The sequence below is a fragment of the Onychomys torridus genome, chromosome 6, assembly GCF_903995425.1.
Source record: "Onychomys torridus chromosome 6, mOncTor1.1, whole genome shotgun sequence".
Classification (NCBI taxonomy): Eukaryota; Metazoa; Chordata; class Mammalia; order Rodentia; family Cricetidae; genus Onychomys; species Onychomys torridus.
Genome location: NC_050448.1, coordinates 17,650,644 through 17,677,592, shown reverse-complemented (window position 1 = coordinate 17,677,592; position 26,949 = coordinate 17,650,644). Strand labels below are relative to the sequence as shown.

Genomic DNA, 26,949 nt, shown 5'->3' with positions numbered 1-26,949 from the left:
TCTAATGGACTCAGTGCATAAATCAAGTACTGACTTTGCTCATTATATTTTATTCTCTGTTGTGTGAAGAACTGTATCAATTCATTTTGATACATTCAGGCACAAACACAAAGACAACACCAGCACTCATGAGTTGAAAAAACACTAACTAAATAAATGGACAACTGAATCAATATAAAGATTCATTTCTGGCCAGGCAGTGGTGGCACATGCCTTTAATTCTAGCACTCGGGAGGCAGAGGCAGGCAGATCTCTGTGAGTTCTACAGTGCGAGATGCAGGAAAGGCGCAAAGCTATACAAAGAAACTGTCTCAAAAAACCAAAATAATAATAATAATAATAATAATAATAATAATAATAATAATTTCATTTCTTCACTATCAGACCTTCTTTTGGTACATTTACAACAACATTACTGGAATGTTTTAAAAGGATCTGTCCTTACAGAGTACAGTGACAATATGGCAACTCCTCAATTCCTATGGCTCTGTGGAGCTAAGAGATATCCACAGAACTCTTCCACATGCAGTCCTTGGAAGTGGTTGGTATTTGCTGTTTTTGTGTTGTTGCTTTCTTTTCCCAGTGGATATGATTTTTATCTTAGGAATCCTGGAGGGCTATTGGTAACAAAAAAAGCAGTCTTACCTCTTCGAGGAACTGAAGAGTCTGACACACTCCTTGATCTTATGGAGGCTGGGGACTTGAGGCTCTGTGCTGCTGTCCCCGGTGACATGGTACTGTTGGTCATGTGCTCAGTGAACACATTAGGTGACTGAGGCATATGAGTGAAAGAGGCTGACTGACTTGGCTGATCCCAAGTCCTGCAGTAGGCTTTTCTTGATGACTCAGGAGAAAGGTGCTGGCTCACCCCTTCAATGGAATCAGGAGTCCCTGGACCAGATGCTGGTACAACAGTAGAAAACAAAACAAAATAAAAGTCATAGGAAGAACATTAATTGATAAAGTTCTTTGACCCAGACACCATTTCTAACTATATTGCATATTCTGTATTTTGCAACTGTATGGCAGTAAGCAATTTGCAAAGAACAATCCTGTACTTTATTTAATTTTGGCAGAAACTGAATGAGAACAGATATTCTCGTCCCATTACAGGTAGAAAAATAGACCCACTCAAGAGACTTTTGTAAATTTTTCTACTGTATCAGACCAACTGTATTCTTTACTTCCACAACCTCTTCAGTTCAACATAACTTCTAAGATCAAGAAAGAGATAAAGGCAACATGGGTAGTATGTCTCCAATATTTTCATTTTCCCAAGCATAACTATGATTAACTTGGATAGTTAAATGTATACTTGCACTTGCAATTTTACAAAGATTACAGAATAAATTATTACATCTTCAAGAGGATTTATTTGGAATGCCTAGTGCTTGCCGTTAGAAGGACTCATCAGACATTCTTTAGAACAAATTAATGAATTACATGGTATAGCTTACAAAGTAAGCCAAAATTTGTGTTATTAATCATAGATCTTGTTTAAGCCAAATTAAAAGAAATCTAATTACGATAACAAGCTTACTTGGCAAATTTACAGTTTGGTCTCCAAGGAACAGGCGCCTTGCAATACTCCTCCTATACCAGGCTCTTGGAAATGCCAGGATTTCACTGAGTCGGCGCATATCATACTTAAATGAAGCAGACCCTATATCACAAACAGCTGATAAAGAAATAAAGTTTGTTAGAGCTCAGAACAAACATCCAGAACTTTTAACACTTTACATGGTAGTTATCAGATACCTAATGTTCTAACCCAGAAAATACCAAGATACATTGTATCTAACAAGTGATTGTCTTTCTTGAAAGTACACACAAACAGTGCATTGTAAGATCATTAGCTCTGTGTCCTTTTCTTGGGGAGGTAGCAAGTTAGGGCTCTACCACTGTTACCAGAGAGGTTCTCGAGGTTAACTATATGGCAAGCTTTCAGTTTAACACAGGGCTCCTCTCAAGTATGGAAAATAAATCAACAGTATGTGCTACAATATGAACTTGCACAAAAAGAACTGCAAACCAAAAATCAAGTACTGCAAAGGAGTACTTATTTCTCTTTTTGTTCCAGGGTAAAAACTTTCACATGAAAAGCACCCTTATGGCCACCTTCAGGGGTTCTGTTCTGGCGTCATTCCCCTTCTTTTCTCTTCTGTTCCTCTTCCACAGCTTCTTTAGATTGACATGTCAGTGACTTCTAGTGCAAGTGCCTGAGCCCATACTCCCAGACTTGGTGGCCAGCTGACCCACTGATAGGTAGGTCTATAACCATTCCCATTTTAGTTTGGTTTATAGTTCTCTAAGTTAATGGTTTAAACAACTCCCACCACCATCAAATCATCTAAGCTCAAATCCACCTTAAAAACAGAGGCCACTGTTTAATTTTTTACAATAACAAGAATATTTTCATTAAAAATTATAAAATAGAATACCAGATATATTGATTAACGTAGTGTCCATTTTGCTTGTAGACTTGCTTACAGACTGACTTTCAAAAAATGAGGCACCTCCTGAGCGCCTTATCCGAGACAAGCTCACTTTTACAAACTCAAGGTTTATACTTAATGAGTCTTTTCGACCAGTAACTGAAGTGGGTTCTTCATCTACATTCCCTAAGAATAAAACCAAAATAAGAAAAACGTTCATATAGATGCATATGCACAAGGAGATGTGTGTGTATGTAGACAACTAGTTAATGAAAATTATCCAGCGTACAGTAACATGTCACCAATCAAAAGAGGTTAAGTTAGGAAATTAGACAGACTAATCTAATGAACATTTGCATTCTTCACAGCAGTTCAGGTAGGCTGAAGCCTCTATACAAGAGTGGCAATTTTAACAACAAAAGTTAGAATTTACTTGTATAAGTGTAAGAAATATTCATTTATGAGGCCTGAACTTTAAAATGCAGATTTCATTTTACTACATAATGGCTTATTATCAAGCATAACCTACATACTTTAAAATTTACTTTTTATGGACTAAAATTTTATGCAAAGTAATTTGATAATATATTTAAATATGCATTATAAGAAAAGTTTTGTATCTTTAGCTATTATACTATATATATCATTTAACAAGCATACTTAAGTTTTAAATCCTTATAAAATCAGTTTATCTGAATATCTTATTTTGTAATTTTACTTATAGGGATAAAATAGGTATTATCAAAAGGGAAAAACACAAGCTTCTATGTTGGTTTATACCCATTATTTAAGGTAACATAGTCTAAGAATAGAAAGCTTTAAAAAACATAACAAAAGGCACAAACAAGTAAATATACCTAGTCCTCCTGATCCGGATGTGAGACCAGAAACGGTGGACTTCTGCTTCCCTGCACCATAGGGGTGAAACACATACAGGGAAAAGTCAGACATGCATGCAGTGAAGCTCAGGCCAGATGAGCTGCTGCTGGAGCCAGTCAGATCTGACTGACTGCTGCTGTGTCGACTTCGGCCAAGCGGGCTACCTAATCCTGATGAGCCTGTAAATAGGAGACATCCCCACATCATTAGTCACAGAATCCTGATGAGCTTGTAAATAGGAGACATCTTAACATCATCAGTCACAAGTAAGTCTACAAGCATTACCATGCTCTCAAAAGCCATGAGGCTATTTGGGTAAGATTTTGAATTCAAGATAACCACCCAAAAAAAGGACCCAAGTGATTCCTTCCAAATCTGAAGGCTGAGTTCCTTCAACAGCTTTCATGCTTCTCTTGAAACTGGAGTTTAGGATTTCATTCACATATTTTGCTTTAATAAGCTCAACCTTCTAGCACTTTAGACCAAATAATTCTTTTCAGAAAGAAGGATTTTCAGATTGGCAGGTTGTTTGCACAGTGTTCCTACTTCCCCATAAGTTTCCAGTTAAAGTCTCTCAGTTGTGAAATCCCAATACTGGTAGGCAACTGCTGCCCATGGTTAAGAATGGCTATTTTAATGACATTTCAATTCTACTGTTAATTCCCACTTAAACTAGATAATATTGCTATTGTTTATATTTGTATTTCTATATGACTTATGGGCACAGAACTTTTAGTGAAGAAGGAGTGTTACCTCATTAAGAAATCCTCAACTGTAATTTACAATAAATCCTTTCATAAAACAAATGAGGTAGAGAGCAAAATTTACTATTTAAAAATACAAGTGCTACTTGGTAAAAATTTTTATAAGAACATATCTTTATAAAAGTGTATCTCTTATTTGCCATTTGTAAACCCCATTGTTCCCAAAATGTAAACTCCAACATGATACAAAACATTCAAAAGCACATGGATGTGTAGATTATTAGTATTCTTATCATAGTGCTTCTAGTAGCACTCAAGCTGCAACAACAATGCTATCTAATTACTGATGAGCTACAAATATATATAAAGGGACTCACAGTCTACTAAAACATGAAATATACTTACAACTTTGGTCTACTACAGGTTTTTTTTCCTACAAATGTCACAATTCTCTAACATTCTGCTTCCCTAAATCTATTTTAAATACAGATGAATAACTGTTAAAATTTATTTAAAAATAGTACTTGGATTTGTATCAGGTGACTTAAGTGTTTCTATACCTGGTATTCCAGTTTTGCTGGCAGAGGTCTTTGTTCCACTCTGAGGAGCATTACCACCAGGGGATAAGGTCTCTGCAGGGTATGTAGTCCCCAAAGTGTCCAGTTCTCCTCGGTTTGAAGAAAACACCAAGTCCAGAGATGGTAGCTTCAGCATACATTCTACTCTTGATACTGGCAAGCAACTAAATTTGATTTGTGAAGGCTAAAGAACAGGAAGCAGGAGAAAAAGATTTCTAGGAACTTCATGGTTAAAACAATTTCATATTGGACTCTAAAAGTTATATGTAATTTCTATTTTAACATATATATACCAAATGTATTACATTTAATCATCTGACATTTAAAAGTAATTAAACTTAATGCCACAACTTACAAAAACAGAAGGATGGCATATAAACCAAAATATATTAACAGAATGGTACAATCTTTATGAATCTAAATATTCTAGGCATAGAGGCTCATTTTAATCCCAGCTCTCAGGGAGCCTAGGGGAAGAAGGATTACTGAAAGTTCAAGGCCAACCTAGAGTACATGCCAGCCTGGGCTATGGAGTTAAGATCTTATATGAAGCAAGCTAAGTATTTGAAGATTCACTGACATTTGGATAATTCAGAACCTTAAACATATTTATGCCCATACTATTCTTGCAAATCTCTTAAAGGAAGCAATCTCATATTAAAATATTGAAAACATGCTGGGCGGCGGTGGTACACGCCTTTAATCCCAGGGAGGCAGAGGCAGGCGGAACTCTGAGTTTGAGACCAGCTTGGTCTACAGAGCGAGCTCCAAGACAGGCATCAAAGTTACACAGAGAAACCCTGTCTCAAAGAACCAAAAGAATAAATAAATAAATAAATAAATAAACAAATAAACAAATAAAATAAATAAATGAATAAATAAATATTGAAAACATTGTTGTGTTAGTAACAAAGGTTTTTACAAACCTTCACGTACTTAGTATATTTTCATGAAGACACTCCAGAGTGTCAGACTGGAGATCTTTTGGCCAAACAGTTACTGTAGGAAATACTTGCAACACATGACACCAGCACTTTTCTTTTTCTTACAGATTGATTTTAAAATTTTAACTGAACGGTAAACTGAACTTGAAGTTTGCATACAAGCATCTTTCTAATCCTCTTTAGCACATGGATTGAATCAAAGGATGTACTCATAAGATTGCATTAAAGAATAAAATATTTTAAACTACATTAACTGTTACACAAATTCCATAAAAGGTGGGTGCTATTGTGTCTTAATTATACTGTAAATCTGTCCAGAAAGAAGTATAATGATAAGAACTAAGAGTACCACACTAATAGAGATGAAATGCTTTCAAAAGGTTTAAACTTACATATTTTAATTTTGTTTCATAGAAAATTGAGATTCAAAAATGGAGAATCCTAATCTATGAAAATGCTCAGAATAGTAAGCATATACGTGCAGTTTTACATACACTTCTCAGGATTTAGCAAACTTTTAAGCCATTGTAGACATATCAAACATGTGTGAAACTGTGACTCAGAAAAATTTGAAGGGAAATGATGTTGAAATTTCAAATAAAATATTTTCTTTATGAAGAAATGACACACATCACCTGAACTCGAACATAAACCACAACATCTACAGGGAAGGAAGAGTAGGCAGACGTTGAAGATGACACTAGGGATGTTGTTGATTCTTCCATAGGATCTGGGATTTCAAAATGCCCCATATCTTCATCCTGTGAGCTGACTGCTGTTAAAATATTTAGTTTCAAGTTTTAGATCATGTCAAGGCCAAACCACTGGAAGATCCCTATCTCTAACTAGTATTGACATAGACATACCAACAGAAGTTGCTTTGAAAGTCTGTCTGTTTACATATCCCTGCCCACTCAAATCTCATGTTCATTTCCCAAAATTAAATTTTCCTGCATCACACACTATACACAGAAAACAGCATTTATGTCTTGCCTACAAAGAGAATCCACTGTAAAAAAACACATGAACATAGGACCCACAATCATTAATATTGTCACTATCTAGCTGTTTCCTTGAAAAAAAATCATAAAGCTTTGAAACAGCTTGGGTTCTCCACTTGCAAATGAGAATGAGATGACCTCTCTTGCTCTTCTCCAATTCTGTAATAACTTGTTCTATAATGGAATATATAACATTGTATAATAGCACTGAGAAAGTCTATGAAACAAGACCTAAAATTAGAAAGCATATGAGCAGAATACTTACCTGTATAATTCCTTTCAATTGGTGTAATTGGGATAGTTTCCAGAGCCTTTTCCAGAAAGTCCAATAGACAAGGGCTAATAACCATTTCTTCTGGTAATGACTGAAGTGCTACCCAGGCATATAGCTTGGCTGTTTTTACTCCTCCACTTCCTTTTCCTTTGGCTAGAATGTTGGTAAATATGAAGTATATTGAATGAAATTCAAGAAAATGTCCCAACAAAACGCGGCAAGTTAATGAGAAATTAGAATTATATGACAGCTTAATTAAATTAATTTAAATTAAAAGTACTTTACCTAAGACTACATGAGAAAACAATAAAAATAGGATGATAGAAATGATATATTAATGTTAGACTACAAATATCATTAATGATTTATAATACTATGTTTATTCTTAGTTATGCTAGGTTACACAAAATCTTCAACTTTATACTTTTGATAAGTTTTTGGCTGGTGTTAGTCCATTTGTTCACTTGAAAAGATAGCAAATCTTGACTAATATGATTTAGTGGAAAGTGGAGGAAAAATATCACATCTTCTCGATTTCTTATGCTTAGTACATACATATTGACAATACTTCTCTACATAGGATGCCATGTCTCTTTCTTCTTAATCAAGTATTTCTGCTTCATAAAATGCATAAAAATATCTAACAAAGTCTTAGCTAACTTTGTCTTTAATACTCAATTTGAACATTAGTTGTATAACTATAGGAAAATGCCCCATCTATAAACACTCACTTCTCCATTTATAAGATAGAGTATTAGTATCTGTTTCATTCTTAGTGGATCTAGCTATGCTTGGTCAACTGAAAAGTGGTAAGCATTAGGTAGTGTCACCATGATTCATTATTGACTATTTTAAAGGGTTTGTATATCATGTCAAATTTCCAAATGAAACTTCTTTAATAATTATCGTCAGCTCTATCAGTCCTTATATTAGAGATTCTATCATATATATATGAATTATATACAAAAATATATATATGAATATATAGGATACATACAGAATGATAGAAAAATACATATATGCATATGTAAAGTATCATTTATATACTATGATAGTCATTTCCAAGATGGCTTTCAAGGATCCTTGCTGGCTTTCAAGTTCTAGTTCTCATCCTCAATGGTCAGTATAATCAGTAATAAACTGTAAATGTGGTACTCTGTGACTTTTATAGCTAAGCAATTAAGCACTGCAGGTTCAGTCAGCTTTTCCTTCTATCATTCCACTCAAAGGATGTTAACTGCAGTATCATAAAAATACTCTCATCTCAGCTGTGATGCCCCACTGGGCACCAGTCAGCTAGTCACATGACTAGGACAGGATGGAAAATCTTTTTAGTTTAGTCAAGTATTTAGGTGACCTAGCCAGCATCTTGACTTCAACCTCATTAAAGACTGTGAGTTGAGATTCATCAAGCCAAATTCCACTTGGGTCTTTTTTTTTTCATCAATAGGGCACTGTGATTAAGGTTATAAGTTTTGGGTAACCTGTTGTGTCACAACAGATAATTAGTAATTGTCAGTAATCCCAGTGTACTCATAAATGTATAAATTTGATCCCTGGCTGACTATAGCTCCCAAACTTAAACCACATGAACTACCTTTTGGTAAAAATATACATTGTTCTAAAAGTGTGGTTTGTTTATGAAGATTATTATTATCAAGAAAGAGTCTAAAGTAGTTGTTTTGTACTTCCACAGACAGATTTGATACAGTTACTACTGACAAGTCTATATTCTTTCTTAAACAAAGGAATTAAAAAGTCTCAACAGAGCAAGAAGAATGACTAAAAATTTACAACAAACATGACAAAATACAGTGCAGTCTCAAATACCTGAGGGAATAGGTGGGGGTTGGGGAGGAAGTAAGGTGTTAGTCTTGCTCTGGACAGTGCAAGATAAAGGAGGAGAAGAAGGAGATGCTGCATTATCTTTCATACCATACAACTTGGACTCTTTGGAGAGTGTTCTAGGCAAGGAAGATCCTCTGGAGGCATTAGGTGATTCAGTCTTTAATGTCTTAGAATTGTAATGCAACTGTATTTAAAAAAATCAAAATAAAAATTGTTGCAGATAAGGAAATAGCATGAAATATAGAAGATGTAGTTCAGAGGAACACTGGTTCAGGAGCCTGAAAACTTAGCTACAGCTTTGTAAGTTAGCTTTAAGGTTCTGGAAACTACTTGCCTTTTTTTTTTTTAAAATCGAAGAGCTCAATCCAGATCATCTTTAAAGTTCTTTTGAGCTTAACAGTCTAGATTCAATAATTTTAGAAATTAAAAACATTGTTAATTGATGAAATTACACTAGGTAAAGTTTTGCAAGCCTAGTATGAATATCAGTATCACTTCTTTCTGCCAAACTTTCATAGAAAAAGATGTATGAGCAAAATGGTAAACCACAATTTAGACACTCTCATGTTCAGACTATTGCTACATCAGCTAAGTCAGAAAGTTTCATGTTTTAATAAAAAGAGCAAAAGAAAAATATATGGTAGAAAATAAACACTGCTATTAATGGTCTAGTCTCTTATTCCAGACAATCAGGTTTTTACCTTTACGTCCACTCCAGGAATATAAAACACTGTTGTTTCTAAGTCACTGGGCTTTGTCTGTAGAGAGGATGGCACTTTCTTGCCCGTCATTAAATGGGTAGTAGAAGCATAATTAGTTTGAAATTTTTTCTTTTTTGAAGGCGAATCTTGATCTAAACTCCTAGAACTTCGATCATAACTCCTACAGAAAAAAAAGGGGGAAGGGGTGTTATTTAAAAAAAAAAAAATTGAACATTTTCTTTCATTTGTTTCAAAGCTAACTTTTATTTATACAATAATGGGAAAGTAGTAATTCAAAAATTAGAAAAAGGAAAGATCAGAACTTCTAGTTAGGTTAGTTAATGTCTTAGAAAAATGATAATACTATATGTTTTAAAGCTAGCTATCTCTATGTATGAATGTATGTATATATGCATGCATGCATGCATGTATTGTTTGTTTGTGACAGGGTCATGATTAAGACCAGGCATTTTCCTTCCTCCACCTTCTGAATGCTGGAATTACAAGTGTGTACAGCCGTACACAATTGCCTTTATGCTTTGCTAAATTCACAATTGTATCACTTAAACATAATAGGATGAACCAAATGCAGGTAAATATTAACAATCTTTTATGGTTCAATTAAAATGGCCTACCAGTTATTCTTCAATAACCATTACTACATTTATGAGATACTGTAATTGTCTAAAGTGTTTTTAAGCTCTTATTTTATAAAAATTTCATTTGATGGACCATTAAAAGCTTTTATTTCAGACGTATAAAATTAAAGGGAATGGAGTGGAGAATCTTTATTACCTGTTTCAACAGCTGTTAGCATTCTGCCATTCTTATTTACATTTTTACCCTCTCACTTACTAGTAACTGTTACTTTACTTTCATAATTAATGTTTTGACCAGGAAAGAAAAAGAAAAATTTAAAGAAAGAGCTGAGGAAATGTCTTAACCAGGAAAGCATTTCCAATAGCAACCATGAGGACCTGAGTTTAAGACTCAGAGCTCAGAAAATAAATCATGGTGACACATACTCATAATCCCAGTGCTGCACAGGTACAGGAAGATCCTTTGGGCTCTATTGTCAGTCAGCTTAGCCTACCTGGTGAGCTGTTGGCTGGTGAAAGACCCTGTCTCACAACACAGAATGGATGACATCTGAGGAGCAATACCTCAGGTTGATTCTGACCTCCACACACAAGAGCACACCCATACATCCACACAGGAACACCCCTCCAAAGAAACACAACCTAATGCTAAATCTGTTTATATCATCATTTAGTTAATGATAGAAACAAATGGTAATCTTACAATTATATTCTGAGTATTTCCATTTAGTAAGACCCTATTTGCATAACTACTTCCAGTCATTTTTTGTTTTGTAAACACATCAAAATTCTTAACGAAGAGTCCTGCATTAACCATTTTTTAAAACAGAAATGTATTCAATACAAAGGCAAGACAGAAATTCAGGCTTGTTAAAAAAATTCCAAAGCATTCTTTACTTACGTCTATATGTATGTAGTGTGTGCTACTTGGATTAAATCCTGTGCTCACTCAATAGGTACACATTCTACCACTGAGCTAAAATCCTCAGTCTAAAGATCTATAATTAACAAATTTACCAGTCTCTAAATCAGATATTCACTTCTAATTGCCAGAAAATATGTATGTTTTCTAAAAAAGTGCATATTATGAAAATGACCACTATAACTATAACCAGTTACTTTTAAAATTTCCAGTTTTGGACAGGAGAAAGTTTGTGATAATTCATGATATATAAACAGTGTTTCTAACTAATGACTTCCATGTAACTTTTCCAGCTAGTCTCTTACCTTCTTAAACTTATATCATCATGCTCCTGCAAAAGTGTGGTTGGGTGGAGGACACACTTCCCACTGTCAATTTCAACCCGTATATCAAGTTCAAAGTCAATATTTCTCTCAGTTGCTGTGCCACTAAGACTTCGGTTGACTGGTGTTGTAGGCCAGCGTTCAGTAAGCAGCTGATGAACAGCAGCAAAGCCTGTTGCTTTCTTCCGAGAGGTATGTCTGCAGAAAACAAGGAATCATTACTTACAGTAAATTGAAGTCTTCCTAATGAACTATTTCTCAATGTTATGTGAGTAACAGTCTGTAAAGAAATTTTATTATTTTATAAAATAACAGAAATTATTCAACTAGTTAATACTAACTGAATTTTTTTTCTAGGTTTAATGGATCCACAACTATGAATTGAGGTGCTAGGTGATGAAAACACAGGCATAATCACAACTATTAATGAATGTGAATACCAGTGTATGAACCGTACTCTATGTTTGTAGAGGTATCATTTCCACAAATGATAAAATCTAAATGCTGCCTTCCTGTTGTTATTAAAAGACAGAAGAACAGGGAAAGAAAGAGAAAAAAAATGCCAAAGATCTTTGACATGTGGTGGAACTAAACACCACACACAACTGGTGATGACACTGATCCTGATATTCCAGCACTCGGGAGACTGAGGCAAGAAGATTGCAAGTTCCAGGCCAGACCGACTACAAAGCAGGAACTTATCCCTAAGGAAAAAAAGTAAAACAAAACAACCCTCCAAACCCTCCAACTAGATTAAAGACTTAAAGACCTACAATGGTAAAACTCCTAGGAGGAAACAAAGGGGAAAATTTCCATGACACTGATCTTGACAATGATTTCAGAGACACCACAATTTGAAAAGTACAGGAAAATAAAAGCAAAACCAGAAAGAATTATATCATACCAAATAAGTGCTGTGTCTCCAGAACAAAGGAAATAATCAGCAGAGTGAAAGGCAGCATATGAATTAAGACAAGATGTTAATTTCTATAAAAGACTTATAAAGCTAAACAGAAAAAAAAAAAAAACAATCAAAAAATCCAATTATAAAAAGAGCTGTGCCAGGCTAATACAGAGGCAGGTGGATCTCTGTGAGTTCAAGGCCAGGCTGGTCTACAGAGTGAGTTCCAGGACAGCCAGGGCTGAAACACAGAGAAACCCTGTGTACCAGGCTTTTTCTTTTGGGGTACCAATCAGTTCCCAAATCATGACACAGAGACTTACTTTTAGTTCTGAATGCTCGGCACATTTCTGGCTAGCTCTTTTAACTTAAATTAACCTGTTTTTCTTTATCTACCTTTTGCCTCAGGGCTTATTGCCTTTCTTCTTTCTATTTATCTTACTTTCACTGCTTCTCTATGTCTGCCTGGCTTCTTGCCCCGTGCGTGTCCCCCATTCTTTCCTTCTCCTTTTCTCACTCTTCACTCTCTTCCCCAGAGTTCTCCTCCTGTCTATTCTCTCTGCCTGCCAGCCACACCTATCCTTTCTCCTGCCTACCTATTGGCTGTTAAGTTCTTTATTAGACCAATGAGGTGCCTTAGGCAGGTGAGGTGAAACAAATACAACATATCTTTACATAATTAAACATATGCATAAACAAATGTAACAAATTGTTACCCAGTTAAAATAATAATCTATACCAACCCTGTCTCGAAAACCAAAAAAAAAAAAAAAAAAAAAAAAAGAGCTTATAGCTTAAACAGACATTTCCTCAAGATGATGTAACAATATTCAACACAGACACATACAGGCAATATGAAACGTGTTCACACTAACCATCAAAGAAAAGCAAACAAACCCATAGTATGGTATAAAAGCAAACATAATGGAACAGACTGTTAAAATGACTATTAACAAAAGTAGGCCAGAATTTACACAAACTACATCCTTCTCCATTGGTAGCAAGAATATAAAATATCTAACAATTAGAGGAAACTGGCTCCTCAAAAAATTACAAATACAAGGTGAGTGCCCGGGGTTATATTCAGAGAGAGAGGCAACTGCCCCTGGGTCCCACTGCTGGACACAGGCCATCCCGGGAGGAACTGCCCAACTTGGCCCCAGTTTCCGGCCAATAGGCGGGCACTGCGGGAAGACTCTCCTTTTCCAAGACTGCAGGCAGACACTGCAGTCTCCACACCCTGCCCCCACACCCATTTGCCCAAGACCTCAGTCACTTCCTGAGACTCAGAGACCAACCCCCAGCTCCTATCCGCCCCGGAACTCCCATATGGAACAGAGGTGAGTGCCTGGGGTTATAGCCAGAGAGACAACTGCCCCTGGGTCCCACCACTGGACATAGGCCATCCCAGGAGGACCTGCCCAACTTGGCCCCAGTTTCCAGCCAATTGGCGGGCCCTGCAGGAAGGCTCCCCTTTTCCAAGACTGCAAGCAGACTCTGTAGTCTCCACACCCTGCCCCCACATCCATCTGCCTGAGACCCCAGCAACTTCCTGAGAATCAGAGACCAGCCCCCAGCTTCCATCCTGCCCTGGAACTCCCATCTGGATCAGAGACCAGAGGAACTCCCATCTGGACAAGAGGAGTTCCCATCTGGAAAAAAATGAGACCCCAGGGACTTCCCCAGACTCAGAGTCCAGCCCCCCAGCTCCTATCCAGCCAGCATTCTCATCTGGACCAGCACTCCCATCTGGACCAGAGAGAGGCTCCCTAAATCTGTCAGCTCTCTCTGGACCAAGTACACTGATAAGACCAAGAACGAACCCAAGAGGAGATGGGAAGACATCAAGGCAGAAGTACATACAACAAAATAAAGAGCAATACAGCATCACCACAACCTAGCCCTTCTCCAACAGCTAGACCTGAACATCACGGAATGGAAGAAGAAGAAAATAACCTTATAAGTAACAGCATGAAGAGGCTAGAGCCTTATATAGAAGAAATCAAAAATAAAGTAGAGGAACAGACAAACAAAAAATGGGAAGAACGATATAAAAACTAGAGGAAAAGACAGTTAAAGCAGAAGAAAACAGTAAGTCCTTCAAAGAAAATCATGAAAAAGCAAGGGACACAGTCCAAGACCTGAAGAGGGAAATAGAAAAAATGAAGAAGACACTGGCAGAAGGAATGCTGGAAATAGAAAATCTGAGTAAATGAACAGGAACTTCATAGGCAAGAATAACCAACAGAATTCAAGAGATGGAAGAGAGGAACTCTGGTGTTGAAGATACGGTAGAAGAAATAGATTCATCACTCAAAGAAAACACTAAAACCAACAAAGTCATGACCCAAAATGTCCAACAAATTTGGGACACTTTGAAAAGACCAAACCTACGAATAATAGGGATAGAGGAAGGAGAAGAATACCAACTCAAAGGCACAGAAAATACATTTAACAAGATCATAGAAGAAAACTTTCCCAACTTAAAGAATGAAATGCCTATGAAGATACAAGAAGCCTATAGAACACCAAACAGACTAGACCCCCAAAAAAGTCCCCTCGCCACATAATAATTAAACAACTAAACATACAGAATAAAGAAAGAATATTAAGGGCAGCAATGGAAAAAGGCCAAGTGACTTATAAAGGCAAACCCATCAGAATAACACCTGATTTCTCAATGGAGACTTTGAAAGCCAGAAGGACCTGGACAGATATAATGCAGACACTAAGAGACCATGGATGCCAGCCTAGACTAATATACCCAGCAAAACTTTCAATCATCATAGATGGAGTGAACAAGACCTTCCAAGACAAAACCAGATTTAAACAATACTTATCCACAAACCCAGCCTTACAGAAAGCACTAGAAGGAAAATTCCAACCTAAGGAAGGCAGTTACACCCATGAAAACACAGGCAATAGATAACACCACAGCAGTAAACTCCAAAGAAGAGAAGTACACACACACTACCACCAAAAAAAAAAAAAATAACAACAGGAACGAATAATCACTGGTCATTAATATCCCTTAATATCAATGGACTTAATTCACCTATAAAAAGACACAGACTAACAGAATGGATACGAAAACAGGACCCATCTTTCTGTTGCATACAAGAAACACACCTCAAATTCAAAGATAGACACCACCTAAGAATAAAAGGCTGGGAAAAGACTTTCCAATCAAATGGTCTTAAGAAGCAAGCTGGTGTAGCCATCCTAATATCCAGCAAAATAGACTTCAAACTAAAATCAATCAAAAGGGATGATGAAGGACATTACATACTCATCCCAGGAAAGATCCACCAAGATGAAGTTTCAATTCTGAACATTTATGCCCCAAACACAAAGGCACCCACATATGTAAAAGAAACATTGCTAAAGCTCAAATCACATATAAAACCCCACACATTAATAGTGGGAGACTTCAACACCCCACTTTCACCTCTGGACAGATTGGAAAAATTGAAACTTAACAGAGGCATAATGGACTTAACTGATGTTCTGGCTCAAATGGACTTAATCGATATCTACAGAACATTCCACCCAAACAAAAAAGAATATACCTTCTTCTCAGCACCCCATGGAACCTTCTCTAAAATCGACCACATTCTTGGCCACAAAGCAAATCTCAACAGATACAAAACAATTGGAATAACCTCCTGTGTTCTATCAGACCACCATAGTTTAAAGTTAGATTTCAACAACAGAAAAAACTACAGAAATCCTACAATCTCATGGAAACTGAATAATGCTCAACTGAATCACCAATGGGTTAAGGAAGAAATAAAGAAAGAAATTAAAGACTTCTTAGAGATCAATGAAAATGAATACACCACATACCCAAACTTACAGGACACTATGAAAGCAATGCTAAGAGGGAAATTCATAGCACTGAATGCCCACATAAAGAAGCTGGAGAAATCTCATGCTAGTGACTTGACAGCACACTTGAAAGCCCTTGAACAGGAAGAAGCAAAGTCTCCCAGGAGGAACAGACGCCAGGAAATTATCAAATTGAGAGCTGAAATCAATAAACTAGAAATAAAAAGAACAATACAAAGGATTAATGAAACAAAGAGTTGGTTCTTTGAGAAGATCAACAAGGTACACAAGCCCTTATCCAAATTAACCAAAGGACAGAGAGAGAGAGAGCATCCAAATTAACAAAATCAGAAATGAAAAGGGGGACATAACAACAGACAATGAGGAAATCCAGAGAATCATCTGGTCATACTTCAAAAACCTCTACTCCACAAAACTGGAAAATCGAAAAGAAATGGATAATTTTCTGGATAGGTACCACATACCTAAGTTAAATCAAGACCAGATAAACCATTTAAACAGTCCAATAACCCCTATGGAAATAGAATCAGTCATTAAAAGTCTCCCAAGCAAAAAAAGCCCAGGACTAGATGGTTTCACTGGAGAATTCTACCAGATCTTCAAAGAAGACTTAATACCAATACTCTTTAAATTGTTCCACACAATAGAAGCAGAAGGTATATTACCAAACTCCTTCTATGAGGCTACAATTACCCTGATTCCTAAACCAAACAAAGATGCATCAAAGAAAGAGAACTACAGACCGATCTCCCTCATGAACACTGATGCAAAAATAATAAAATACTGGCAAATAGACTCCAAGAATATATCAAAACAATTATCCACCATGATCAAGTAGGCTTCATCCCAGGGATGCAAGGGTGGTTCAACATACGAAAGTCTGTCAATGTAATACATCATATAAACAAACTCAAAGAAAAAAACCACATGATCATCTCACTAGATGCAGAAAAGGCATTTGACAAAATCCAACACCCCTTTATGATAAAGGTCTTGGAGTGATCATGAATACAGGGAACATACCTAAACATAATAAAGGCAATCTACAGCAAGTCAACAGCCAACATCAAACTAAACGGAGAGAAACTCAAAGTAATACCACTAAAATCAGGAACAAGACAAGGCTGTCCCCTCTCCCCATACTTATTCAATATAGTACTTGAAGTTCTAGCCAGAGCTATAAGACAACATAAGGAGATTAAGGGGATACAACTTGGATAGGAAGAAGTCAAGCTCTCCCTATTTGCAGATGACATGATAGTATACATGAGTGACCCCAAAAATTCAACCAAGGAACTGATACAGCTAATAAATACCTTCAGCAACATTGCAGGATACAAGATCAACTAAAAAAAATCAGTAGCTCTCCTATATACAATAGACAAACAGGCTGAGAAGGAAATCAGAGATACATCACCCTTTACAATAGCCACAAATGAGATAAAATACCTTGGGGTTACTCTAAGCACGTGAAGGACCTATATGACAAGAACTTTAAGTCCCTGAAAAAAGAAATTGAAAAAGATGTCAGAAAATGGAAAGATCTCCCATGCTCATGGGAAGGCAGGATTAACATAGTAAAAATGGCGATCTTACCAAAAGCAATCTACAGATTCAGTGCAATCCCCATGAAATTACCAACACAATTCTTCACAGATCTGGAAAGAATAATACTCAACTTCATATGGAAAAACAAAAAACCCAGTTTAGCCAAAAGAAACCCATACAATAAAACACCCTCTGGAGGCATCACCATCCCCGACCTCAAGCTCTACTATAGAGCTACAGTCATAAAAACAGCTTGGGACTGGCACAAAAACCAACATGTGGACCAATGGAATCGAATTGAAGACCCTGACATTAACCCGTACACCTATGAACATATAATTTTTGACAAAGAAGCCAAAACTGTACAATGGAAAAAAGAAAGCATCTTCAACAAATGGTGCTGGCATAACTGGATGTCAATGTGTAGAAGGCTGCAAATAGATCCATATCTGTCACCGTGCACAAAACTTAAGTCCAAGTGGATCAAAGACCTCAACATAAATCCAGTTACTCTGAACTTGAAAGAAGAGAAAGGGAGGAAGTACTCTTGAACGCATTGGCACCAGAGATCACTTTCTAAATATAAAACCAGTAGCACAGACACTGAGAAACAATCAATCAATGGGACCTGTTGAAACTGAGAAGCTTTTGTAGAGCAAAGGACAGGGTCAACAAGACAAAGCGACAGCCTACAGAATGGGAAAAGGTCTTCACCAACCCCACATCTGACAGAGGGCTGATATCCAGAATATATAAAGAACTCCAGAAATTAGACATCAAAATGCCCAAAAGTCCAATTAAGAAATGGGCTATAGAACTAAACAGAGAATTCTCCACAGAGGAAGCTCAAATGGCTGAAAGACATTTAAGGAATTGCTCAACATCCCTAATTATCCAGGAAATGCAAATCAAAAGGACTCTGAGATACCACCTTACACCTGTCAGAGTGGCTAATATGAAAAACACAGAAGACAGCTTATGTTGGAGAGGATGTGGAGCAAGGGGAACTCTCTCCACTGCTGGTGGGAATGCAAGCTTGTACAGCCACTTTGGAAATCAATATGGCGCTTCCTTAGAAAATTGGGAATCCATCTCCCCCAAGACCCAGGTGTAGCACTCTTGGGCATATACCCAAGGAATGCTCAATCATACCACAAGGGCATTTGCTCAGCTATGTTCATAGCAGCATTGTTTGTAATAGCCAGAACCTGGAAACAACCTAGATGCCCTTCAACTGAAGAATGGATAAAGAAAATATGGTACATATGCACTCAGCAGAGAAAAACAATGACATCATGAGGTTTGCAGGCAAATGGATGGATCTAGAAAAAATCATCCTGAGTGAGGTAACCCAGATTCAGAAGGACAAACATGGTATGTACTCACTCACAGGAGGATACTAGATGTAAAACAAAGATGACTAGACTGCTACACAACTTTAGGGAGGCTACCTATAAAACAGGACCCTAGGAAAGACCCAGTGATCACCCAATGACAGAGAGAAATGGATGAGATCTACATGAACAACCTACACGACAGTGGGAGTAATGAAGGGCAAGATTTGAGGGAAAGAAAGCTTAGGGGAGCAGGAGATCCCAGCTGGATCAAGAACAGAAAGGGAGAACAAGGAATAACAGACCATGATAAATGAAGACAACATGAGAACAGGAATAGGCAGAGTGCTAGAGAGGTCCCCAGAAATCCAAAATGATATATCCTCTGTAGACTGCTGGCAGTGGTGGAGGGAGGGCCTGATCTGACCTAGTCTGGTAATCAGATGACTAAACACCCTAGCAGTCATCTTGGAACTCTCATCCAATAACTGATGGAAGTGGATGCAGAGATCCTCAGCCAGGCCCCAGTTGGAGCTCCAGGTGTCTAACTGTCGAGAAGGAGGAGGGACTGTAAGAGTGTGAATTGTTGAATCTAAGATTACAAAAAGCACAGGGACAAATAGCCAATCGAACGGAAGCACATGAATTATGAACCAATGGCTGTGGAGCCCCCAGTTGGATCAGGCCCTCTGGATAAGCGAGACAATTGAATAGCTTGATCTGTTTGGGAGGCTCTCAGGCTGTGGGACTGGGACCTGTCCTTGGTGCATGAGCTGGCTGTTTAAACCTTCGGCTTACATAGGGACACATGCTCAGCCTGGAAGGAGGGGACTGGACCTGCCTGTACTGAATCCACCAGGTTTAAATGAGTCCCCAGGGGTGTCTTGGTCCTGGAGGACATGGGACTGGAGGGGAAGGGATGGGGGAAGGCAGGGGTGGGGGTGGGAGCGAGGAGGACAGGGGAACCCATGGCTGATGTATAAAATTAAAACATATACTAATAAAAAAAAAATAAAATAAAATAAATTACAAATACAGTTACTGAAGGATCTATTTCTGGGCATTTATCCAAAAGAACTAAAACTGGGATCTTGAAGACATAGCATCTCCATGTTCACAGCTAAGATGTGGAATAAGATATAAGTGTCTGTCAAAAGGGTAAAAAATACAGATACCTATTAAAGACTTAAATGTTAGACCTATGGTGGTAAAACTCTTATAGGAAGAAACAAAGGTATATATATATATATGACTATTCTGTCTTGAAAGAAATGCAGCAATATGCAGTAACACAAATGAACTTGAGGTCATTACATGAAGCAAAACAAACTCCAGTCAAAGAAGAAAAGATAGTACAGACTCCTCTTTAAATAGTCAAAACCACAGAAATAAGGAAAGGAATGATAGGTGCCAAAGGGAACTGCCAACAGATAGCACTGTCTCATTTACTCAGGAGAGAATCTGGAAAACCTATGCTGCACAGGCCACAGAAATATAGTGCTATACTACACACTCGAACAACTCATGCTGAGTATTCTTGCCAAAAGAAAACATAAATATGATTAAGCTGGACACCTGGAAAAGATTATTAAATCAGCAAAACATAGGAAGCATAAAAACAAAATAACTACACATTGTGTACACAAGAAGTAATTGTCTGACTCAGAGGGCTACTATTAAAATAGAAAATAGGGGCTGGAGAGATGGCTCAGCAGTTAAAAGCATTGGTTGCTCTTTCAGGTGACCCTGGGGTCAATTCCCAGCACCCACATGGCAGTTCACAATCATGTGAAACTCTAGTTCCAGGGGATCTAATGCCTGCTTCTGGTACCTTCAGGCACTGTACATATATACATACAGATAAAATATCATGCACCTAAAATAGAAAAATAAAAATGTAACTATATAAAGCAAAGAATATACCTAAACAAATCTAAAAAAGTGTTTCCCTAAAGCCCAAGTACACTTTTGTATTTTAAGAACTACCAAAATAAATGGTAAATTTATTTGGAAAAGAAACCTGGACACACCACTGCAAAATTAAGAGGCAGCATCTCAAAAACCCTTAAACTGCCCAAGTACAGACAAACACTTAGAAAACAGAGCAATCTACATTTACAGTATTGAGAGGATTACAAACAACAAACACTAAACATGGATGGTGGAAGAAAAGGAAACAGATTTTCTTAGAAGAAATATTAATTCTTAGAATTCTATACTCAATCCAATAATCAAACCTGAGCACATTTAAACTTATTTTATATTTTTAAAAACTTTAAGAAAGCAGATTTGAATTGTGATTCTTCTTAGGTTATTTGAGGCTATATTCCAGTAAGTGAAAAAATAGGCCAAAATACACTAATACAAAAGATTCCAAAGCTAGTAGCTCTACCCTGGAGAAAGGGGAAAGAATCATCTGAGCTCAGTAGGAAGAAGATGGGCACAGTGGAAACTCTTCTCTTACTGTCACAGCTGCAGAGCTGTAGGCTTTAGAGGTGGGTGGATTTTAAAAGTTCTTCTAACTCCTCATGAGGGCACATTCTCAGTAAGACTTCATACATACACACTTTTTATTTTATCAACACTATCTTATTTCTTTTAAGAATGATTTGAAATCTTCATCCACTGTTACAAACTTCCCTTTACTATTTATTATTTTTCTCAACTATATGATACTTTTCAGTGTTTCCTTTTATTTTTATTAAGCACAGGAGGAATACTGCTTTCACCTTTATTAAACCTCTAACCTTATCTCTATTTCCATTTTATTGACAGTTATTTTCATGGAGAAATAACTGAAGTAATTTAAATAAACCCATTAAATTAAGAAGAAAACAATACCATATAAAGTTAAATTACATTGGAAATTATGAATATGTATCTTAGAATTACTAAAAAAACTAACACTTTTTTGCTAACTTATTATTGTTATGACTTTATATTTTTGAGACAGAGTCAAATGTAGCCCAGGCCAGCGTAGAGCTTGCTATGTAGTCCAGGAGGATCTTAACTCTTGATCCCATTGCTGGAATTATAGGCATGTGACATCATGCTTGGCTTGCTAAATATTAGACTAGATAAAATGCCTTAGGTTTATGTCTAGATTCTGACATACCACCTAAAGATCTTAAAATAAAAGGTTACTCACGAGGGTTTCCTGTAAATATAGAATCTCTCCCTCTCACGATCTTCATCTTTTTCATCCTTCTCAGAGTCTTCACTGGTAGAAGACAGACTGTCGTCCCGTCGGCCATCTTCGGATTGGAAAGGAACACTTGGTGAAAAGCCTCCTGTGGTTTTGGGAGAGCTGAACACCGAACAGGATCCTTCACTATTTGATGAGTAATGTGATGGACCTTCAATAGTAACTGACAAAAGATCCAGTTCTGTCTCCTCTGGAAACTGATTACAAAAACAGTAAATACAAATCAGATTTGTTTTTCAAGTTCTCTCTTAAAAAGGGAGAAACTAAAAATATGAAAGATGTAAGTCTAAACACTTGGGAATCTCTGAGTTGAATTTCCTCATTCTGAATTGAAAGGCAGGTCAGACCAGGAACATATGAAATGGCACACCAAGGAAGGAAACAGGTCAAATCACAGACAGTCACCACTGACACTTGAAAAAGCACAGTGAAATTTTACTTTACAGGAACATAAAGGATCATATTTAATTAATACATAATGAGCAGAAGCAGATTATGGGGAAAGAAACAAAATTGAATATAAATCAGAATGGAAGAACAGCTCATGATGAGTACAGGGACTGTGAGTACAGATATTTCCTAGAGGAGTTTTTGTGGACAAATCTTTAAAATGAAACTTTCATGGATTGATGGGAGATGTGTAAACAATTGAGTAATAAAACATGTATCAACTACTCAAACCTAGCAATGTTGTATTTTAAGTAAATAACTTGTGTAAATACTGATCTCTAACTTGGGATTTTACTGGAGGCCAAAGTTTTTAAGTGTCCAAAACACCAGCAAAGCTTGCTCTGCACTAATTTCAGTTTCCCAGCTAAAGAGTGCTGCTCCAGTGTCATTTGAAAATGGTTAGCCAAATACAGCGCAAGTAGCAAGGTAATGTAACATATTATTAAAAAGTAGATGCTACTGTAAAACCAATCATACAATCAGAACATCAAACATTTGTAGAAATCAGGTGTTCTTCACTTAAAAAAATGAAGGTGTCATAGAGTAAATAAAATTTTTAGAACATATCTCAAATTTTAAAGTTAATAAATTTCTGTAGATCTCTTTGCTTGATACTTATTTTATATGGAATCATACCTTCATAATCTATTTTCTAATTTATAACTGCTAAGTCTAATAGCTAATCTTATGTTATCTAAGTTTTTTTATATAAATGGGGTATACTATTATTTAAAAATAAGAATTAAATTACCTTCAATTATTTTTATATTTAATTTGTGTGTGCTGGGGGTGTGGTGGGGTAGGGTGTGGTGGGCGGCAGCACACATATGCCATGGGTAAATCTTTGTCAAACTTACTATATCATTAATTTAAAAAAAAATTAAGCTGGGTGGTAGTGGTGCATACCTTTAATCCCAGCAAGTGGGAGGCAGAGGCAGGCGGACCTGTGAGTTTGAGGCCAGCCTGGTCTAAAGGGCAAGCTTCAGGATAGCCAGGAATACACAGAGAAACCTTGTCTTAAAAAAGAAACAAAACTGTGAAAAATATTAATTTTCTTTTATGTGCATGTGTCTGAGCATATGTATATGCACCACATGTGCTCAGAAGAATACAGAGGTCAGAAGAAGACATCAGATTCTCTGGAACTGGAGTAATACAGGTGGTTGTGAGGCATCATGTGGATGCTGGGAACTAAATAAAGACCTTCTGCAAGAGTAGCAAGTGCTCTTAACTGTTGAGCCATGTCCCCAGCCCCTGTATTATATTCTAATTGCTTTGAGACCAAATACAGTTTGATTAAACATAGTATAACTATAAGATGTATGTTGAGACTCAAGTTTGAAAGAATAAAGACAAGGAAACATATTTGAAAGATTGCCAATTTTCTTTTTTAAAAAGAAATTAAAATTAAAAATTTTCAACATAAAGTTGAAATTTGAAAGAAAAATCTAGGCAAGATTAAATGTCTGGTGTTGTATGCGGGATTTTATATATATCAATGTGTATGTACATATATATAACATTGGTATTTAGTTTAATGACACATTCAGAGGAAAATTTGGCTTAAAATGTTAAGTATTATGTAGCACATTTTCACACTCTCTGAATACAGCAACATTTTTTTAAAATGAATCTTTTTATTTTTTATTTTTTGGTGCTAGGGATCAAATTCAGGGTTTTATGCATGATGGCAACTATTCTACTAGTGAACAATAGCTCTAGTCCTGTTTAATTTAGAGACAGGGTCTCACTAAGTTGCTCAGGCTGAGAACAGGAGCAGTGGCACATGACTATAATAAGAGCATTTGGAGACAGAGGCAAAAGGTTTGGGAGTTCAAGGCAATCTTCAGTGACATAGTGAGTTTAAAGCCAGCCTAGGCTACGTAAGACCCTGCCTGAGAAACTGAAACAAAAGTAAGTTTTTCAGTCTGGCCTTGAGCTTCCTGTTCTTTTGCCTCAGCCTGTCAAGTTGCTGAAATTACAGGCATGGATGTGTCATCACATTTGGCTCTGAATATAGCATTTAACAAACACTAGTGTATCACAGTGCCTTCAAAGAATTGATAGTCAATGATCAAACAGTTTGGAGTTAGATCTGATTTGAGTTTGAAGCACTTAACAAAGATTGTTGACTTAAAAAAGACTCACTTTGTAGTTAAATGTAAGGAAAAAGATTGATTTCAGGGTTAATAAATTGACAATAACTGATTTAGTAAATTGCAGTTTTAGAGTTTAAAATCTGGTTCAGTTGATTTGATAAGCTGATTAAAATTGTTTACTTTTGAAGATCAAGTAAAATTAAACTACATGTAAATATAAAACCAAAATGGGGTATTATGTAATACACATTTAAAAAAAGAATTCCAACAATCAAATCTTTACATAAAGTATTTCTGAGGCCTCAGCTTAGCTTGAAAAGAAGACATTTTGAAAGCAAATTTTCAGGGCAATTAGTTTTAAAGTAAAATTTTATGTTGTTTTCATAAGTACCTGAAAGTACCCTTCCCCTGGAGAGCTGGACTGTGGTGAACTTCCCCACACTGTATTTTTCAACTTAATTGAAATAATAAGAAAAGAAAATAAAACTCATAAAAAATAAAGACAATGTAAACAATACTTCCCAAATAAGCATTTTAACATAAATTTTGAAGTGCTACAGTGTACAATTATGAAGCTGGCCTTCCTTATGGCTTCTACTACTTATATACTACATACATAAATACACTACATACATAAATACATAAATGAGTATGTATTTCACATTAACAACCAGGTAAAAGACACAATTTAACGTGGGCCCTCATTTACTAAGAAAAACTGCTCAACAAAACCACCCATGTAAAATCAAGCAGCTAAGGGCTTTTTACTGTACACACACTTGGTCTTCTGCACTGTTGCTATTATCAGCGTCTGCTTGTGGGTGGTACAGATACTTCAGCTATGACAATCCTCACTTTTGTCGTAGGCAACAATTCATATTTTTAAACTGTATAATATTGCAAGTCTGTAATCTTTTAAACTACTTAGCAACAGGAATTTCTAACAAGTACTGTCTCTCTTACTGTATCCTGGATGTTAAAAGTTACTCTGGGTCCAGGAGATGCCGCATCCACACGGATTTCTGGGAGCTCATCAGTTTCTCCTATTCGAGAACTATAAGTAAAACATAGTTATGAAATAAGCATAAATATGTAGCACAAATATAAAATATAAAACACCAATAGTCTCATTTTAAAAACTCTTGGCTTTAAAGAATTCTTATTAGTATTAATAACATTAACATTCTATGTCTAAATATTGATCTTATCAGATGATTTAATTTTTGGCATTCCATGTATTAACCTTCAATATCTGTGAAAAAGCCTCGAAGTTTCAATTAACTTCACATTTTCTAAAACTAAACCATATAAAAAGGATTTATGCTTTTTTATTTTTTATTTTTTTTTTTGGAGATAGGGTCTCATGTGTCCCAGGCTAGCCTCAAAACCACTATGTAGCTGAGAGAGAATTCCTTTTTTTTTTTTTTTTTAAATTTATTTATTATGTACACAGAAGAGGGTGCCAGATCTCATTACAGATGGTTGTGAGCCACAATGTGGGTGCTGGGAATTGAACTCAGGACCTCTGGAAGAGCAGTCAGTGCTCTTAACCTCTGAGCCATCTCTCCAGCCCGCTGTTGAATTTCTAATCCCCTTGCCTGTTTGTTCTAAGAGCTACTAATATAAGGCATAAACCACCCAGTTTATGTGGTACTAGGGATTGAACCCAGGGCTTCATGTATGCCAGGCAAGCACTCTGCCAACTGAGCTACAACTCACCTCAGGAATTTATATATTTTATTTTTATAGTGCTGACTTAATACTAAAACGAGTTTTTAAATGTACACCATCATCTTTTCTAAATTGACTATTTAGAAAGCAACCACCAGTATGCAAATTTTCTTCTCTTTGGATTATCTGTAAGCTTATACATAAATCATATCTTAATAAGTTTGCTTTACTAAAACTTTCTTACTGCATTGCCGAATAAACACAGTTGAGCTTTCCTCAAACCAGTCAATGATGTATGACAGTGACTAATTAGTGATTACTATTTTACTAATGAGGGTGATTTTTTTACTATCCGGTTGGAACACAGTAAAAAAAAAAAAAAAAAAAAAAAAAAAAAAAAAAAAAGTACTAAATCTTAGCTGGTTTGAAGTCAGCAATTTTATAATTTGCCTCATTGGTTGAAATATGTATTACCTTGCTCTTTCCATTCTCTTAAGAGGTGGTCTTCCAGAAGCCGAAATGCTCTTTGATCGGCTGTAACTTGGTTTGTAACCTAAACCCCACTTATCCTTGAGGGAAGCAGCCTAATAAAATGGTAAAGGAAAAAAAAAGTGACTCAAGGCAATTGCATACTAATGTGGTATTTCACTACAGCTAAAATAAAAATTATGTTAGTTCCTCTAC

General features: G+C 36.4%; 1 protein-coding gene across 7 annotated transcripts in view; it reads right to left on the bottom strand.

Annotated features, from left to right (window-relative positions):
• Kiaa1109 (KIAA1109 ortholog) overlaps window positions 1-26,949 on the bottom strand; it is a 201,653-nt gene that overhangs the window by 24,765 nt on the left and 149,939 nt on the right. For 5 of the 7 annotated variants that reach the window (XM_036190575.1, XM_036190569.1, XM_036190572.1 and 2 more), the window contains 14 exons: window positions 26,740-26,849; window positions 25,558-25,648; window positions 24,986-25,048; window positions 21,989-22,242; window positions 11,191-11,406; window positions 9,365-9,545; window positions 8,646-8,847; window positions 6,807-6,968; window positions 6,176-6,315; window positions 4,579-4,780; window positions 3,293-3,493; window positions 2,442-2,621; window positions 1,541-1,678; window positions 646-903 (listed from right to left, as the gene is read on the bottom strand). In XM_036190575.1, the coding sequence (XP_036046468.1) occupies window positions 646-903; window positions 1,541-1,678; window positions 2,442-2,621; window positions 3,293-3,493; window positions 4,579-4,780; window positions 6,176-6,315; window positions 6,807-6,968; window positions 8,646-8,847; window positions 9,365-9,545; window positions 11,191-11,406; window positions 21,989-22,242; window positions 24,986-25,048; window positions 25,558-25,648; window positions 26,740-26,849 (2,398 nt within the window). The remainder of the gene's footprint in view (window positions 1-645; window positions 904-1,540; window positions 1,679-2,441; window positions 2,622-3,292; window positions 3,494-4,578; window positions 4,781-6,175; window positions 6,316-6,806; window positions 6,969-8,645; window positions 8,848-9,364; window positions 9,546-11,190; window positions 11,407-21,988; window positions 22,243-24,985; window positions 25,049-25,557; window positions 25,649-26,739; window positions 26,850-26,949) is intronic. The other 2 variants (XM_036190574.1, XM_036190573.1) reach the window with 2 other exon arrangements.